The 15649-nt window shown below is 44.3% G+C and overlaps 1 protein-coding gene across 11 annotated transcripts in view; it reads right to left on the reverse strand.

Moving 5' to 3' along the window:
- Positions 1-14820, reverse strand: part of flncb (filamin C, gamma b (actin binding protein 280)) — an 87077-nt gene extending 72257 nt beyond the window's left edge. For 8 of the 11 annotated variants that reach the window (XM_082977696.1, XM_082977697.1, XM_082977695.1 and 5 more), the window contains exon 1: positions 13886-14819. In XM_082977696.1, the coding sequence (XP_082833822.1) occupies positions 13886-14261 (376 nt within the window). In that variant the 5' untranslated portion in view covers positions 14262-14819. Of the gene's footprint in view, positions 1-13885 lie in introns of all 11 variants that reach the window. The other 3 variants (XM_082977693.1, XM_082977690.1, XM_082977699.1) reach the window with 2 other exon arrangements.
- Positions 14821-15649: the final 829 nt, after the last annotated feature.

A 15649-nucleotide genomic window follows, 5' to 3' on the forward strand; every position in this document is an offset into this window, starting at 1 on the left:
ACAGTCACATACACTGCAAACACTCCTTCTCCTTGGTTGATCGCCCCCCTCCCCCATTACTCCTGCACACAGGCGGTATTGTCACCCCCTCCCTGTCCCCCCATGTGATCTGCTCTGCCCTGGGCTGGTGGGCATGAGGGAACTGTAAGGACCACAGTGGAATACAACTAACCCATGTCCTCATCAACACTATGGTACAGACAGAAACCCTACACGTTCTATTACACTTCGAGGAATTTCATGCATACTGTATAGCTACATAAACACAGACACACGTACTTATGCATACTGTACGTGCAGAACAGATATCAATACGCAGCAATACACTAAGACTGGCCCATACATATGGATCACACAGAAAGATGGCACAGATAGCTATGCTGTGTGTGTGTGTTTGTGCGTGCGTGCGTGTACGTGCGTGTGTGTGTGTGTGTGCGTGTGTGTGTGGTGAGCAGGGAATAGGTCAACAGTGTGACAGTCAGCAGACTACAGAGAGAAAGCACAGACTAAAAACAGAACAGGGCAGGAGACACAGAAAGAGTTACTACATACTAGTTAACTGAAATAAGCAAACTAACTTCACAAAGTTATAGATGAGAACTACACAGGAATGCAGATGGAGTTTGTCTTCTGAAGAGTGCTAGATGTGCTGTGGAATGGCAGATAGATACAGTGTGCTATGCCAGTGATACCATCTGTATCACTGGTATACCACACACCCGTGCAGCCCCAAGGGCCCCAGATAGCGTTTGAACACGTCATAAGCCATGGCAAAAAAACGTAGAATTACAGGAAATTAGCTGTAAAACTGCGAAAGAAATGCTCAGCCTCATGGCATAATGTATAGAATAGCATGAATTTAGCTTTAAAAATGCAAATGTTTTTCTCTGCACCATGACAAAATGTATAAAATTGTAGAAAGTTAGCTAACTTCCTACAATTCTATACATTTTGTCATAGTGCAGAGAAAAACATTGCAGTGAAACTGGATCATTAAACACCACTCTACTGTCAGATCAGGAAACACATGGTAGCCATCTGTGTGCGTACAGTGGGGGAAAAAAGGGTTTGATCCCCTGCTGATTTTGTATGTTTGCCCACTTACAAAGAAATGATCAGTCTATAATTTTAATGGTAGGTTTATTTGAACAGTGAGAGACAGAATAACAAAAAAAAAAAAAAAAAAAAAACATGTCAAAAATGTTATAAAATGATTTGCATTTTAATGAGGGAAATAAGTATTTGACCCCTCTGCAAACATGACTTAGTACTTGGTGGCAAAACCCTTGTTGGCAATCACAGAGGTCAGACGTTTCTTGTAGTTGGCCACCAGGTTTGCACACATCTCAGGAGGGATTTTGTCCCACCCCTCTTTGCAGATCTTATCCAAGTCATTAAGGTTTCGAGGCTGACGTTTGGCAACTCGAACCTTCAGCTCCCTCCACAGATTTCTATGGGATTTAGGTCTGGAGACTGGCTAGGCCACTCCAGGACCTTAATGTGCTTCTTCTTGAACCACTCCTTTGTTGCCTTGGCCGTGTGTTTTGGGTCATTGTCAAGCTGGAATACCCATCCACGACCCATTTTCAATGCCCTGGCTGAGGGAAGGATGTTCTCACCCAAGATTTGACGGTACATGGCCCCGTCCATCGTCCCTTTGATGCGGTGAAGTTGTCCTGTCCCCTTAGCAGAAAAACATCCCCAAAGCATAATGTTTCCACCTCCATGTTTGACGGTGGAGATGGTGTTCTTGGGGTCATAGGCAGCATTCCTCCTCCTCCAAACACGGCGAGTTGAGTTGATGCCAAAGAGCTCAATTTTGTCTCATCTGTGTGTGTGTGTGTGTGTGTGTGTGTGTGTGTGTGTGTGTGTGTGTGTGTGTGTGTGTGTGTGTGTGTGTGTGTGTGTGTGTGTGTGTGTGTGTGTGTGTGTGTGTGTGTGTGTGTGTGTGTGTGCGCGTGTGTGTGTGTGTGTGCGTGCGTGCATGCGTGCGTGCATGCATTTGTGCGTGCTTACACTGAGTGCACAAAACATTAAGTAAACCTTCCTAATATTGAGCTGCACCCCATTTTGCAGCACAAAACATCCTCAATTAGTCGGGGCATGGACTCTACAAGGTGTCGAAAGCATTCCACAGAGATGCTGACCCATGTTGACACCAATGCATTCCACAGTTGTGTCAAGTTTGCTGGATGTCGTTGTGTGGAAGACCATTCTTGATACACACAGGAAACTGTTGAGCATGAAATACCCAGCAGCATTGCAGTTCTTGACACACTCAAACCGGTTTGCCTGGAACTTACTACATACCTAGTTCAAAGACACTTAAATATTTTGTCTTGCCCATTCACCCTCTGAATGGCACACATACACAATCCATGTCTCAAGGCTTAAAAATCCTTATTTAACCTGTCTCCTCCCCTTCATCTACACTGACTGAAGTGGATTTAACAAGTGACACAATAAGGGATCATAGCTTCCACCTGGATACACCTGGTCAGTCTATGTCATGGAAAGAGCAGGTGTTCTTAATGTTTTGTACACTCAGTGTATGTGAGTGCATATGCGCATGTGTGTGTGTGTGAGAGAGAGTGTGTGTATGTGTTTGAGCTTATGTGTTTGAGTGTGTGTGTATTTGTGTGTGTGTGTTGTGTGTGCGTGTATCCATGCATGCTTGCATACAGTATGTGTGTAAGTGTGTGTGTGTGTGCATGTATGTGTGTGTGTGTGTGCGTAAATTCCTCTGACGTTTTCATAAGCCTTTAAACTCACCATATGAAGCATGTTGTGAATGACAGAGCGTGCCTTAAACTCCATTCACAAGCATATCTTAGAAGACCCAGAACAGTCATTCATGAAAAAATATCACCAAAGAACACAACCCAGGGCCCACAGCATGAGACAGGCAAACATGAGCCAAAAATAGATGGAGAGAGTGACAGGTAGAAACTCTATCTTAGCCCATAGAATGAACAGCCAGCTGTTTTAGCTGCTTCAAAAGGAACTACATCTAATTGATAAAGGATGTGGGTGTTGGAACTATATCATTTGAACTCCCCAGTGTGTGTGTAATGTCCCAGTATCACTCACGTTCTTCCCTGGTAAGATAAGGGAGAAAGACTCAGGCTGTTCTCTTCATTCTCACGTCTGATCTGTCCCAGGTAAAGGGGTGTGTGGAGTGGCAGTGGCCTTATGACCCATAAGGGAAGAAGTTCATGAATGGCAGAGGGAGTTTTCAAAGGGTTAATTATTCATTTTTCCCTCATGCTGAGGGCCAAACATCTGGGCACTACACAGCTGGGCCCTCCCCCACACCCTGCTATCACTCCTCTTGCCTCGCCTCACCCTCACTCCTTTCCCCCAGCCTTGCCTTGCCTTGACCTGTCATCAGCGCCTTCGGCGGGGTGCCAGATTCCTTAAAATCCCCAATTTGTGTCGAGGCTGGGAAATATCCTAAACATGTTATCAGTCATTTTCCCCCTCCATCTTGTTCTTTCCCCTGCTCTGACCTCACAGCACCCCAATGGAACCTACCCTGTTCTGTGGGAGGTGAAGAGAGAGGCCTGCGCCTGGATAAAGAAAATGTCCAATCTGGCAACTCCATAGGGACCAGGGGGAGAGTGAAGATGAATAAGGGCTTAGATCAGGCAACACCTTAGGGAGCAGAGGGAAGTAGAGTTAGGGTCAGACCTAGCAATCCTGTAGGGAGCAGACTTGAGTGAAATGGGTTAAGGGGTCAGATTGTTGGGCTGCTAACAGCAGTTGTGCCTGACACCAACTTCCCCAGAACGCACTTGGCGATTTCTCAGGGTTCTAAGAAGTGTGTGTGTAGACTACAACAGGTTGTCTATCTAGCATGGAGGGCACTCCACATACACTAGGTTACATTATACTGTGTGTAATGCTGGGCTATTTTAACAGCATGATAGACATTGACAGGGGACGTTAATGGTGACGTCACTGAAACAGGGCACAATGTAACCTTTCAACCTTTCAACCTTTCTACCTCTCACTTTTTCTGTCTCTCTCACTTTGACCAGTCAGTTTATAGAAGCGACTGCTCTCTGTTCTGACACTCCAGATGTGAGCGACTCAGTCTACGCAGACACACACAGACACACACAAACACACACACACACACACACACACAAGCACACACAAGCATACACAAACACACACATTTAGATAACCTACCTTTGCCAGGCACCACAGCACTGGATTGTAGGTGGCTCCTGGGTGTGTTGAAGAGAGAGGCCCGATCCAAACCCAACCCGTACTCCATTCTCAACTGCAGAATTCCCTCTCTCTCTTTCTCATCCGTTATTCTTCCCTCCATATTATATCCCCCACTGTGTAATTCTGCGGTCCAGATGGGTTAATCCTGATAACCTGTTTCCACTCGCAACGATTAGGTCATCACAGCTGTCTTAAACATAGAAATTGTGGAAATGTGGTTTGGAAACGTTTTGTTGCCATGGACACTGACCGTTATCTATGTTTATGGTGCCAAGTCTATGTGGACAGAGCAACAAACAAAGTGATGTACTGGAAACTCATATACCCAAACATCCTCACAGGAAGCAGGTGGCTGTGTCACTGCCTGACATTTAACATCACCATCATCAGGACCCCTTGGATGAATCCCTCTCGTCATCACTGAAAAAACTTTGTGGCTAGTCATAATAAACATGTAATGACACGGGTTCAAAATATCTAATCCCAACCAACCTTGTGATTTTGGCTCTCTTGGCTGGACACAAAGGAATGTCTACTGTCTGGTAGGTCTGTCTGTTAGAAACGTCAGTCTCTGGAATAACACGTTATGTTTAACCAGTCTCTCTCCCTGACCATCTCTTCACTCTTCTACTCACCCTATCCCTTGTTTCCATTCTTCTCTTCCTGTCCATCTCTCTGTGTCTCCTCTCTACTTTATCTTTCACTCCGCTCTTAATCTCTCTCTCTCTCTCTCCAGTGGAAACTGCTCTGTGGTCCTCGTTTGACCCTGGCTGTGGTGCCGTCCTAAAGCTTTTACGAGCAGCGCCTTTTGAAACATTTTACTTGTGGACGGACTTCTTCCTCTCACTATGCTCCTCCTCACGCTTTACGACTCACGCAGACCACTGAGATGGAGAGAGGGGAGATGGTGAAAGAGAGAGAGAGAGAGAGAGAGAGAGAGAGAGAGAGAGAGAAAGAGAGCAGGCAAACTGACCATCTGTGCCATTGAGAATGAAGAGGAGACAATGGATGAATTCTACTTCAGTGATAATGCCCGAGAAGCTGGTGTTTGAAGGATTTTGGCACGGGTGTTGTTAGGCCTTCGTCTCGGACCTAACAACAACGGCTTCGAGGGCGTTATCACTTTTATGCAATGAGAGTCCAACATATTCAAATAATGATTGACATATTTTAATTAAAAACATTATTTTGATTAATTTATTCACACTACAGTATTTCACCCTCCACCAGATATAGTCCCGACACAAATCTAAGGTTGATACCCAAGCCGGCTGGTCGTTCGTTCGATCAGTCCGGTTGCTAGAGACGTGGCTCAATCGTTAAGTCTTTTTGTTCTAAAAAAGTCCGTCGTTCAAAATGTTCCCTTGCCATGATAGCTGGTAACCTTCTTATCCCTTGCTTGCTAGCTAGCCAACTTTGGCTAACACAGTCACGTCAAACAGTGCAGCCAGAATAACAGCAAAGTAGCTGCATTTGAGTTTGTTTAAGCTGTTTTCTAATGATTGTTTTTTTATATATCCATAGAAATGAGCTAATGATGTGCAATTTCGCCTGGTGTAGAACATTTGCTCTCTCGCCAGCGCACTGTTCAGAAGAAACTGAAGCTGGAATGACAGCAAACTAGCTGCATTTTGTGTTTTTCTATAGACATTTCTTTGTGTGTATGCCAGCCTTTCTGTCTCGTCCTGACTCCCGACATGTTCATTACCATTGAACAGATGGAGAATGAATTTCAATATGTTGCGAATGTCGGAGAGACAGACAGCAAGGTTATTACTAATCTCCACTGTTGAAAGCCAAATGCTAGTCTAAAATAAATGGGAGATAATTTCTAGATGCTTTTTACAGTGAAGATCGAGTATATAAATTGCCTGGCTGGGCTGATGAGACAGTGGATTGCGCAGTCAGCTGGAACAGAGTAAATAGGCGTTTCAACGTCATAGATTTAGCCGGTGGTAACTTGTGGAATAGACACCAGCTGGACTGCGGTTTTAGTCAATGAGCATCCAGTATTAGACACATCCATTTTATAACCTCATATACCTGCACTTCTGCTCAGGTTCATTGAATCCAAAGATGGAATACAGAGCATATCCTCAGCCTCCTATGATAACCAGTGGAAATAGACAGTACATCAATGCAATATTCACAGCTGGATTAGATACATGGAAATATATATTGTTTTAACCAGAATACAATATAACAGAGCAAAATGATTATTACACCAATATCAGTTCAGGGGTTCTCAGTGTGAAACTGATATTGTCATTTGATTTGATGTGCTTCCACCCCATTAATAGATCTTACATATAGCTCATTCAATTCCCTCTACCCAGACTGCAACACTAAACACATGGCCCTCTAACAATGAGGCGACATATTCAACTGGCTGTTGAAAAGCTGGACCTTTTCCTAAGTCCTCTGTATCTAAATACTGTACACGACACAAGAGAAATGGCTGGAAGTCAATGGGAGGAGAAACAATATAAATCCAACATAGAGGACTTCCTTTATAACAGGGGGTGAGGTGTTTTTTTTTTGGGGGGGGGGGGGGGGGGGCTGGTGGAGGTAGTGGTGCAATCAGAGTTATTCTCCTCTCTTGGCTAGCCTGAGTTGCTTATCATTGGTGGCTGTTAGAGAGGTAGGGGGTGTGGGATGTAGGGGAGGGGAGGGGGTGATTGGGGGGGGGGGGGTGTTCTGGCCCTGCTCGGACATTCTTCTGAGCTGACTGCCTCTGACACATGCTAACAATTAGAGACACTGTTGTAGGGAGAGAGAGAGGGTGAGGAAGACAGGGAGAAGGCAGAGAGAGAGAGAAGGTAATGGAGAGAGGGTGAGAGAGAGGGAGAAAGAGAGAGAGAAAGAGAGAGAAAGCGATTGAGATGAAGAGACAGAGACGAAGAGAGAGGGAAGGAGAGACAAAAAAAGACGTGGGCTCCAGTAAAGTAAGATAGCAGGGAAGGATCTGCAAGGATCCTCAAAAGTTAATACTTCTACTACCCCGTAGGGTCTACGACCACAGAGCCTGAACACTGTCTAACACCAGGAGACCAGGAGGTAACTTTGAACCTCTCAGAGTGTTGGGGTAACATTGGGGGTAAGGTTACATTTTTATCACACACACCAGAGACTTGCTGAAGGAGTGAGACCATCAACGTAAGAACCAGTCACCACCACCCCTCTCTCTCTCTCTCTCTCTCTCTCTCTCTCTCTCTCTCTCTCCATACTGCTCTCTCTCTCCCTCTATCATCCAGCTTCTATCCCCTCTCTCTTTCTCCCCCATCCTCTCCCTGCACTCTCTCCCGCTCTCGTTTTCTCTCACTCTCTCCATACTGCTCTCTCCCCCTTTTCTCTCTCTGTCATCGCTCCCCACCACATAGCACAGTCATGTCAGAGACCCATTACAGAACCACAGCATTTAGCCTTGGATAGTGATACAGGAAACACATACACACATACACACAGCTACTACTGGAGATACCGCAACTTTCCCCCCTGTTAAATTCACAACTACGATGTGAACCCACAATGGGGTCAATCATACCGCAGTCAAATAAAATGGCCAACCAATCAGAGGGCCCCGCTCAACTTCTCTGTTTCTCTCATCAGGACTGTGTCAGAGAGAGGGGAGAGAGCGCGAGAGAGAGAGAGAGCGAGAGAGAGAGAGAGAGAGAGAGAGAGAGAGAGAGAGAGAGCGAGAGAGAGAGAGAGAGAGAGAGAGAGAGAGAGATGCACTCATTCATCAAAGAGCAGATTGAGTTCTAACTTTATGAGTAAGCGGAGGTCCATCTAATGTCATAACGGATGGTCTGTTTGAGTCATAATGTCATAACGGATGGTCTGTTTGAGTCATAATGTCATAACGGATGGTCTGTTAGAGTCATAATGTCATAACGGATGGTCTGTTTGAGTCATAATGTCATAACGGATGGTCTGTTTGAGTCATAATGTCATAACGGATGGTCTGTTTGAGTCATAATGTCATAACGTCTGGTCTGTTTGAGTCATAATGTCATAACGGATGGTCTGTTTGAGTCATAATGTCATAACGGATGGTCTGTTTGAGTCATAATGTCATAACGGATGGTCTGTTTGAGTCATAATGTCATAACGGATGGTCTGTTAGAGTCATAATGTCATAACAGATGGTCTGTTAGAGTCATAATGTCATAACGGATGGTCTGTTTGAGTCATAATGTCATAACGTCTGGTCTGTTTGAGTCATAATGTCATAACGGATGGTCTGTTTGAGTCATAATGTCATAACGGATGGTCTGTTTGAGTCATAATGTCATAACGGATGGTCTGTTTGAGTCATAATGTCAAAACGGATGGTCTGTTTGAGTCATAATGTCATAACGGATGGTCTGTTTGAGTCATAATGTCATATACTACTGTGCCTTAGTGCCGGGAAAATGGATACCCAACTCTTCAGGACCCCCACCTAAAACCCCTCTCAGCACCAGAGGTCTCAGTCACCTCTTCCTAGCAGGCTCGCCCCGTCATACCCTCGTAATTTCCCTCTCCTCTCTCCTGGCCCCCTCTCTCGACAACCTCTCTCCTAACCCCTCTCATTCTCCCCACTTCCCTGCCTCCTCTCTTTTAACTAACCCTTCTTTCACAGTCCTCTCCCCCGCCCCCTCTCTCCATGCCACTCTGGGGCTGTATGTGGGTATATTTTAGGCGCTTGTTAGTGGAGGAAGCCCAGAGCCCAGCTGTCTGCCCATCAATCAGCCGGCCCCTTCCCCAAATGAGTGAATCTGACCTGGGCCAGGCTGGCCCCTCACTGCCCCTCCAGACTACCAGACAACCAGAGAGCCAGAAGGCCAAACCACCAGAACCAGGAGGAGGGGGATATCAGTCTGAATTTCCTGTGGCAGTAACCTTTCCCGTACTTACTGGACGTCCAACTCTCCAAGTCACACACCCTCTAGTCTTCCTTCCCTGCCTGCTGGCATCCATGAGTGTGTGTGTATCATGTGTGTGAAGGAGTAAGACAGAGTGAATGAATGTGTGAGTGTGTGTGTTACCCAACACTCCCCTCCACCCCCCACTGAGAGAGAGAGCCATGGCAGGTGCCCTTCTGGAAGGATCACTCTTATCACCAATGTCACTCAGCCACCCTGGTCCGGCCCCTTCCCAATGACTCTGTCTGCTTGTTGACCCATTTCCCCCTTTATCACCACTGCATCCTGGGTAGCCCTAACAGATACTGCACCCGATAACCCCTCAAAGCTGACCCAATTTCAGTTTGTCCTGAGGATGGATCAACAACATTGCAGTTACTCCACAATACTAACCTAAATGACAGAGTGAAAAGAAGAAAGCCTTTATAGAATACAAATATTCCAAAACATGCATCTTGTTTGCAATAAGGCACTAAAGTAATAATGCAAAAAATGTGGCTAAGAAATTAAATTTTTGTACTGAATACAAAGCGTTATGTTTGGGGCAAATCCAACACAACATATAGCTGAGTACCACTCTTCAAGCATGGTGGCGGCTACATCATGTTATGGGTATGCTTGTCATCGGCAAGGACTAGGGAGTTTTTTTAGATAAAAAGCATTGGAATAGAGCTAAGCACAGGCAAAATCCGAGAGGATAACCTGTCTCAGTCTGCTTTCCAACAGACACTGGGAGACAAAGTCACCTTTCAGATGGAAAATAACCTAAAACATAAGGCCAAATATACACTGGCGTTTCTTACCAAGATGACATTGAATGTTCCTGAGTGGCCTAGTTATAGTTCTGAATTAAATCGCCTTGAAAATCTATGGCAAGACTTGAAAATGGCTGTCTAGAAATGATCAACAACCAACTTGACAGAACTTGAATAATGTTTTTGAGAATAATGGGCAAATATTGTACAATCCAGGTATGCTAAGCTTTTAGAGACTTACACAAACACATTCACAGCTGTAGTCGCTGCTAAAGGTGATTCCAACATTTATTCACTTAGGGGGTTGAATACATAGCTAATCAAGATATATTACTGTTTAATTTTTCATAAATAATATTAATTATCATAGAGTTTTGTCAAAGAGGAAGAAAAAATGTATGATATTTTATTTTATTCCTGATCCTGAGGAAGGCACAGTGATGCCGAAACGTTGGTAAATACCCATTCAATTGCTGGGAGATTACACATGGAGTGTGCGACTTTCTTTATTTTGATAGTTTATAATTCATGAAAAATAAAACAGTACTATATCTTGTGTGGATCCTTGACAAAAAAAGGATAATTAAATCAATTTGATTCCCATTTTGTAACATAACTAAATGTTTAAAAAGTCAATGGGTGTGAATACTTTCTGAAGGCACTGTATGTGACAGAAAGTAAACAAAGGGTAAAATGAAGAAAACAACAAAGGCCAGAGTGGGAACTGGGTTCTGTACCACTGATGTCTCTTCAGATTTATTTACAGTAGTTTACTGGCAGATAGTTAACTGCAAGTTACTGTAAAAAAAAATACATACCGTAAAAAAGGTACATATTGTACCTTTTTTTACAGTAATTTACAGGTAACTGGCTACCAGTAAATGGCGGTAAAATCAACAGGATTTTTTTGACAGTGTACCACAGAACCTCTAATCATATTGAATGATCCAGTAGCTGGGATCTGACTTGTCAATCTTCAGTTATTTCATAGTCTTTGGTGGTCTTTACACCTTCAAACAGTTGACACAAGGACAGATCTAACACAAACACACACAAGGCACTGCTGAAACAACTGCTGTGTGTGTGCCAACCCCTTGCCATGCCATCTTGTTGCCCAGCCTGTTTGCAGTCTGTTTGGCTGTTGGTAGGCAGAATGAAGGGCTGTTGCCATGCTCTTATCAAGAGTTGGCCAACACAGCCACAACACATCAGCACAACAGATGTTGACAGCAAGGATGCTTTGGTGTGCCGCCTTTTCTCGTGAACCTGTTTTAGATTCTGACAATAAATATTATAGCATTGATTAGTTTTAAGGCAGAACGCTCAGCCAAGGATAGTTTTGGGGCAGCAGGTAACCTAGTGGTTAGAGCGTAGGACTAGTAACCGAAAGGCTGCAAGATCGAATCCCCGAGCCGACAAGGTAAAAATCTGTCGTTCTGCCCCTGAACAAGGCAGTTAACCCACTGTTCCCCGGTAGGCCGTCAGTGAAAATAATAATTTGTTCTTAACTGACTTGCCTAGTTAAGTAAAAGAAAATTTAAAAAATGTTTTCCTTAGAACCACATATTCTCTGAGCACAAGGTGCATTCTGTGCATAAATCACAGTTATAAGGTTCAGCAACAGAGGAGCCCTCTACAGGGCCAGTCTTAGCAGTAGACTACTGTCTGTCCTGCTGGCTGCTGCATCATCATCATCATCATCATATGCCACCATGGGTCTTCTCATAGTCCCCAAATCCAGAACAAATTCAAGAAAGCGTACAGTATTATATAGAGCCCTTATTGCATGGAACTTCCTTCCATCTCATATTCCTCAAATAAACAGCAAACCTGGTTTCAAAAAACAGATAAAGCAACACCTCACGGCACAACGCCTCTCCCCTATTTGACCTAGATAGTAGGTTTGTATGCATTGATATGTAGGCTACGTGTGCCTTTTATGTATGTAGTCCTGTCCTTGAACTGTTCTTGTCTATTGATGTTGTGTATTATGTCATGTTTCATGTTTTGTGTGGACCCCAGGAAGAGTAGCTGCTGCTTTTGCAACAGGAAATGGGGATCCTAATAAAATACCAAAAAATACCAAAGAAATCATCATAATCCACATTAGATGCAGTTAGGGCCATCAAGCTGAGCCCCTGCCTCTCTGATGTTGTCATTAGTTCTCCAAGAACATATCCTACATTCTGGAGCACTGATTCTATAACATTACATTACAAAACATTAAGAACACCTGCTCTTTCCATGACATAGACTGACCAGACGAATCCAGGAGAAAGCTATGATCCCTTGTTCATGTCACCTGTTAAATCCACTTCAATCAGTGTAGATGAAGGGGAAGACACAGTTTAAAGAAGGATTTTTAAGCCTTGAAATAATTAAGACATGGATTGGGTGTGTGCCATTCAGAGGGTGAATGGGCAAGACAAAATATTTATGTGTCTTTTGAACGGGGTATGGTAGTAACACACTGCTGGGTTTTTCACGTTCTACAGTTTCTCGTGTGTATCAAGAATGGTCCACCACCCAAAGGACATTCAGCCAACTGTGGGAAGCATTGGAGTCAACATGGGCCAGCATCCCTGTGGAACGCTTTCGACACCTTGTAGAGTCCATGCCCGGAAAAAACGAGGCTGTTTTGAGGGCAAAAGGAGGGGGGATGAACTCTACAAGGTGTTGAAAGCATTCCACAGGGATGCTGGCCCATGTTGACTCCAATGCTTCCCACAGTCGTGTCAAGTTGACTGGATGTCCTTTGGGTGATGGACCATTTTTGATACACACGAGAAACTGTTGAGCGTGAAAATCCCAGTAGCGATGCAGTTCTTGACACACTAAACTGATGCGCCTGGCACCTACTACCATACCCCGTTCAAAGGCACTTAAATATGTTGTCTCTGCCCATTCACACTCTGAATGGCTCACATACACAATCCATGTCTCAATTGTCTCAAGGCTTAAAAATCCTTCTTTAACCTGCCTCCTTCGCTTCATATACACTTATTGAAGTGGATTTAACAAGTGACATCAATAAGGAATCATAGCTTTCACATGGATTCAGCTGGTCAGTCTATGTCATGGAAAGAGCAGGTGTTCCTAATGTTTTGTACACTCAGTGTATATACAAATAGCCAGATATATACAAATGCTTTGTAGACTACTTGTTACTTATTCATCTTTAGTCCACATATTTGAACACATGAGATAGAGATGCCAAATCACTACATCATTCAGAAGCAACTATAAAGCCATTGCCTAATCCAAATTGGAGACTATCCATTCGATGAGAACACTCCAAATGACTCATTCAGTATTTCATTTCATGAACAACAAATGACAGCAGCCAAGTTGGTTAAACCTGAGATTGTGATTGCCTCTCAATTGGCAGTATCGTTTCTAATGGGACCATGCATGAGTTACACAGTAATAACGCACAGGCATGCACCGAATCCAGAAACTCTCTGTTTCCCGGATCCAGCTGAAAGCAGTCTTTGTCGGGTAGTCAGAAAAGGGACATTTCTTGATTGGCGCATCCTGAACAGATTTGCGCCGTTGTCTGGTCACTCTTACGCACAGAAGTACATATCGACGACGTGCGTAATTTGCGTCAAAAAGTACAGTGCATTTCAGTTATGCACTGTTTATAACGCATGCAACAACAGTTATGGAGAAGTGTATACAGTGAAAACACAACTCCGAACAATATAAATATGGAACAATCAACAACACAACTAGGAATACGTTTTACTCTAATAAATAAAAGGCTGCATTGCGCATTACTTTTCTATAAAATCAAAATGTGTTTCATTCATTTTGAGGAGAAATCAATCTCAGACTCGTTCCCCTGACTCAAATACGCCCTCTAACCAGTAACGGCATCCCCAAAAGTGGCTACCCCAGACAGAGTGGACAAAGCATCAACTTTCTACATGTTCTGAGAAACCCAACCATTGCGCTATATCGGTCCTAAATACAAACACCACTTACCTATCGATACCAGCTTTATGTGTTCCCTCTCCAAGAATTCCAGCGCAACGGACACATTTTCCAGTTTCATTTGTCTGAAGTTAGGTCTGGCGTGGTACTTTCTGTACATTTTCTTCTGGCTCAAAACCTCCAGAAGACCGATGAGCTTGAGCCCGTCGGTCAGGTCTTTCTGTAGGTCGTTGATCCGCTTGTTGAGGCACTTGAGGTGCTCGTTGCACCACCTGGTGAAGGTGTTCTGTTGGATTTTCTTCCAGGGCGCATCCTCAGCGAGGTCCTTCTCCGTAGCCGGCATCTCTTCCTCGTCGTCCCCGTTGTCCGTACTCTGGTAGTACTGCGGCGGCTGCTGCTGCTCGTAGTACGTATTATTGCTCATCATGTTGTCGGTTTCCGTGCCCTTTTTTATACCACAATCAGTGGGGCCAGTGTGTGAACGTTACGGCACGCAAGGGAGCGTGGAAAGAAAGAAAAAAAATGTTTATTGCGGGCCAGTGCCAAGCTTGCGCATTGGCCGTGAAAAAAAGTTGTAAAACTAGGAAAAATATGAAAGAAAGAGTAAGCGAGATTTTCGTTTGTACTTGTGATGGAAGTGGAGCTTGTCAAACCAAGAAGCCTGTCAGTGGGATGATTAATTAAATAATCCGTTTATCGTTTCCAACGTGGACGGTCTCCTGGCTTTACATTTATCAGAATAGTGGAAAAAAGTGGTAGCTGCATCCTAATAGACACCTTGGCAAGGAAGAAGAATAGACTGTAGAAAGATGAAGGCGTTGTCTGTGGACAGGACCGCTAGTAGCCCTACGAAGTCGGCGGCGGCAGCCCGCTTGGTGATGTCCGTTACACTTGAGTAGCTAAATGAAGCTCTAGGCAGGACAGGTTTTTAAAAAGCTCGGCACCCCTGAAGCTCGCGTCAGGCCCCTGGACTCCCTGGCATGCCCCCGTCATGACCATATACAACTGCAGGATGGGTATTCTCTAATCAGACGAAGATAGCGAGACGCAACACCATTGGGTAACATAAGAGAAGGGGGTCAACGATTGGCCCTGGGGCGCCATAACAGTCGTGACACTTCTCCTTATTTTTAGGCTCTCCAAAGTGGGCGAGAGGGACGGGGCTTTGCGGTTGTTGTAAAAGTGAACGGTGACCAGGGCCTACTGGGACTTTAATAACAATTGGACTATGAAGGGAAAATGATGCCAGCGTCTTCAATAGATCCAACCTTTACCAGCCAGGGTTATTCTTGCTGTCACTCATATGTCCACTGACGCAGAATTGTGTTGTTAAACATATATATTGGTCAACATAATAAATAAACTCACATGACAAGCTAAGTTATTAATAAGATAACATCAAACCTTTTGATGCTTAATTAACAAGAGGAAGATCATACAGGATTCTTGGGTTGACAGGGGTTTCAAAAGTTAACGGGTTGTTCAGTTTGTTAATATATGACTTAAGCTTAATGGGGGGGGGGTTGGAAAATACCACCCCAGAGAGAACATAGAACATGTGCATATATAGATTGTGCTTTATTGAAGAGAACGACCGAGCACTACCAGGCTGTGCTGCTCTCTTTCTCTCGTTCTTTCACTCTCTCTCTCGCTCACACACACACACACACACACACACACACACACACACACACACACACACACACACACACACACACACACACACACACACACACACACACACACACACACACACACACACACACACACACACACACACACACAACCAAATGGGGTAAAGTTAAAACAGTGTTT

The sequence above is a fragment of the Salmo salar genome, chromosome 07 (genome assembly GCF_965601325.2).
Source record: "Salmo salar chromosome 07, fSalSal1, whole genome shotgun sequence".
Taxonomy (NCBI): domain Eukaryota; kingdom Metazoa; phylum Chordata; class Actinopteri; order Salmoniformes; family Salmonidae; genus Salmo; species Salmo salar.